Consider the following 3,255-nt stretch of genomic DNA (forward strand, 5'->3'; position numbering starts at 1 on the left):
AGAATCAAAAATAAATATGGATCCAGGCTCAAAATGAGCTCCTTGATATGTGCTTTAGAATGGCTTTGTCTCCATTCAAACCCAGGTTTAAAGCCTCGCAGGGCAGCATAAAGCCCACTGCGAACATTAGGACAGAAAAAAGAAAGGAAAAAAAAGTTCAGTTCAGTTGTTTTGTAAAAAAAAAAAAAAAAAGCGAATCAGGAAATTGTCTAAATACCAAAGATCTATAACTAAAAGATTGTTGTTCTCTACTTCAATAACAATTTAGATTTTTAAAAATGAAAAATTTTCTTTTTTATTTTAATATTTTTTATTAAAAAATTCAATGTATAACATGGATGCATAAACACCTTATTTTATTTCAGTGTTAAATTCTGTTTAAAGTAACGGATTATAATAAAAAATGTCTCCGGACCTTTACTGGTTGTTGATTTTCTTAATTTGGACCTCGCTGGTTTTTAATCGGTTACCCCTGGTGTAGAGCTTGCTCTGGTGTGAACAAACAGAACTGACAAAGACTCCTGGATAGGTGTCAAAACATCTTAAAAAAAACTGAGTAAAAGTCCAGTTGCAATCCATTTTAAGCCTGTTTTTTGGCCATAAAATAAGATATTTATTTCCAAAGTATTTGCTTTTTAAATTCCAATTTACAATATTTGAACAAAAATCCCTCCATGAAGGTCCGTGTTTGAACCAAACATGGACGCCTGGATCAGTTTTTATTTGGACAGCTGATGGATCAATCAGTGCTGGATAATTTTAGGTTATGTAGCTGATTCAAAGACAAACAACAGAAACATGAAGGAGACACACTGATGACACATAACTGAAGTTCATCCCTGAGTTTCAAGATAAAGCACCAAACAATCAAGAAGTCCTCCATTTGCATTCAGACATTGGTCTCCATATAGTAAAGTCTGGACGGCTGAAACATTTGCAGTGTTTAATTATTTTCTGTAAACTCTGAAGTTTCTAATTGTGTCCAGGGAAAAACCTCCGTCTGCGTCCTGCATTTGGTGCTTGACTCCAGCGTGTCCAGGGAGTCGTCACCACAGCTGTGTTTCTTCAGCTGTCGGGAGTCGGAGAAGCCCAGATGGCAGCGGTCACAGGAGTACAACTTGATGCCGGTATGGATCTGCATGTGGGACTTGAGCTGGTTGGACTGCCTGAAACTCCGGCTGCAGACGCTGCACTGGTACGGCTTCTCTCCGGTGTGGACCAGCAGGTGGCGGTGGTAGTTCTGAGGGGTCCTGAACTCTTTGCCGCACTGTTCGCAGCGGTGAGGTTTGACCCCGGTGTGCAGCAGCTCGTGTTGCTTCAGCTGCGACGCCTGCAGGAAGCCTTTGCTGCAGAACGAGCAGACGTGCGGCCGGTCGCCGCTGTGCTGCCGTTGGTGGTAGCGTAGCATGTGTCCCAGGTGGAAGGTCTTCCCGCAGGTGTTGCAGGTGAACTCTTTGTTCTGCTGGTGGCTCTTCTCGTGGATCCTTAGAGTGCTGGTGCTGCTGAAGCTCTTCAGACACATTTTACAGCTGAACGGTTTTGCTCCGCCGGATCTCCGCCGGCCGTTCTCTGCTCTGGAGAGCCGGCTGTTTGGGTCGCCATGAACCAGCTGCTGGTGTTTCTGCAGCTGACAGTTGTAGAAAAACGTTTTCCCGCAGCAGTCGCACATAAAGGGCTTCTCCACACCGTGGACCAGCATGTGGGTCTTCAGAGCCCAGGTTCCAGAGAAACCTTCCCCACACTGGTGGCATCTGATGGAGAACAGAGGAGAGGAGACAACACCAGGTTAGGATACAAGGTAAGAAACACTTGAAGCTTCCTGACTGAGCCATAAGTCGTGCGTACCTGTGGGGCTTCTCTCCGTTGTGGAGGTGCAAGTGTCGCTGCAGGTTGTATTTGAGGCCGAAGCTCAGCCCACAGGTATGGCAGGTGAAGGGTTTCTCTCCCGAGTGGACGACTCGATGCTGGATCAGCCCCATCCTGCATTTGAAAGCCTTGTCGCATTCCGTGCACTTGAACGGCCGCTCGTCCGAATGCGACCTCTTGTGGACGCGCAGGTTCCCACTTGTGGAGAACCTCTTGCCGCAGGTCTGGCAGGGGTACGGCCGCGCCCCCGTGTGGACGGTCTGGTGTTCTCTGAGACTCTTCTTCCTTGTGAAACTCTTCCCGCACACGTCGCACATGAACGGCTTCACTTTGGCGTGTGAAACTTCATGGGACCTGAGAGCGGCCGCGGAGGTGAAGGTGCGCTCGCAGGCGTGGCACTTCAGAGGCGTCTTCTCCAGCCGATGCGAGGCCTGGTGGACCCGGAGCTGTCGCAGCAGCCGGAACTTCCTACTGCATTGGTCGCACTGCAGCAACTTGTCAGGGTCGCGCTCCTGCGCCTCCCTCAGCTGGTGGCTCTGCTGGTGTTTGTGCAGCGTCTGAGCCTTGTAAAAGCCTTTATCGCAGGAGTTGCAGGGGAAAGGTTTGCGATGGCTCGCCATGTGTTTGGTCAGCTGGTGGTTCTGATGGAACCCTTTGTTGCAGAGCTCACAGAAGAACCTCTTCTTCTTGTAAAGCTCCCTCCTCCTCAGCCTCTCCTGCTCCTTCTGCTGCTCCTCACTCTGAGCTGCACAACGAGAGGAGATAAACAGAGCGTCTGAAAAAGCATTAATCGGGTCGAGATGTTAAGGCACAGACCAGTCTGTGCACTGACAGAAGCAAAAGACCTGGTCCAAGATCAGGGCATTATTATTATTACAAAAAAAGAGCAAAAAATGCTGAATTTATCATGGCTCCTCAAAATCCAATGATAACGCTCGGTGGTTAGACCATTGGAAAACCCTGAGAAGAGATCCAGAGAAAAAGCAGGTCAGACTCAGACCACTAAGGGAAACCTGCTTGACAAAATGTTTGCAAATTAAACCGATAAAACAAACAAATATTTGATTTTACAATTGATTATCAAATAATGGTTTACTAGATTGAAATTTACATCCACTTGAAAGCATTTTATTTAAGTGTTTTGATGTTTCAGACATGCACTAGAGGATGCTGCTGTTCTTTCTAAGCAGAGCCTTACTGAAGAAGCCTGACGAATGACGGGAAAACTTCACGTCCAGGTGCCTAAACTCAACGTTTCAAGCTTGACCATGACCTGGATAACTGGGAATCTTCAGAGTTACAAAGCCTTAGTGCTGGTTTATTCCAGCCTGACTGCTTGGAGGCACATTTGCGTTAACTGCCCCACCCCTTCCGCATAAACTCTGCTGC

The 3,255-nt window shown here is 47.1% G+C and overlaps 1 protein-coding gene across 2 annotated transcripts in view; it reads right to left on the reverse strand.

Moving 5' to 3' along the window:
- Nucleotides 1-618: 618 nt before the first annotated feature.
- Nucleotides 619-3,255, reverse strand: part of LOC107102846 (zinc finger protein 883-like) — a 5,834-nt gene continuing 3,197 nt past the window's right edge. The window contains exons 3-4 of one of the 2 annotated variants that reach the window (XM_015402287.1): nt 1,846-2,611; nt 619-1,751 (exon numbers count right to left, since the gene is read on the reverse strand). In XM_015402287.1, coding sequence (XP_015257773.1) covers nt 944-1,751; nt 1,846-2,611 — 1,574 coding nt within the window. In that variant the 3' untranslated portion in view covers nt 619-943. Of the gene's footprint in view, nt 1,752-1,845; nt 2,642-3,255 lie in introns of both variants that reach the window. The other variant, XM_015402286.1, reaches the window with a different exon arrangement.

This window comes from Cyprinodon variegatus, unplaced genomic scaffold, assembly GCF_000732505.1.
Source record: "Cyprinodon variegatus isolate N-32 unplaced genomic scaffold, C_variegatus-1.0 Scaffold1331, whole genome shotgun sequence".
Taxonomy (NCBI): Eukaryota; Metazoa; Chordata; class Actinopteri; order Cyprinodontiformes; family Cyprinodontidae; genus Cyprinodon; species Cyprinodon variegatus.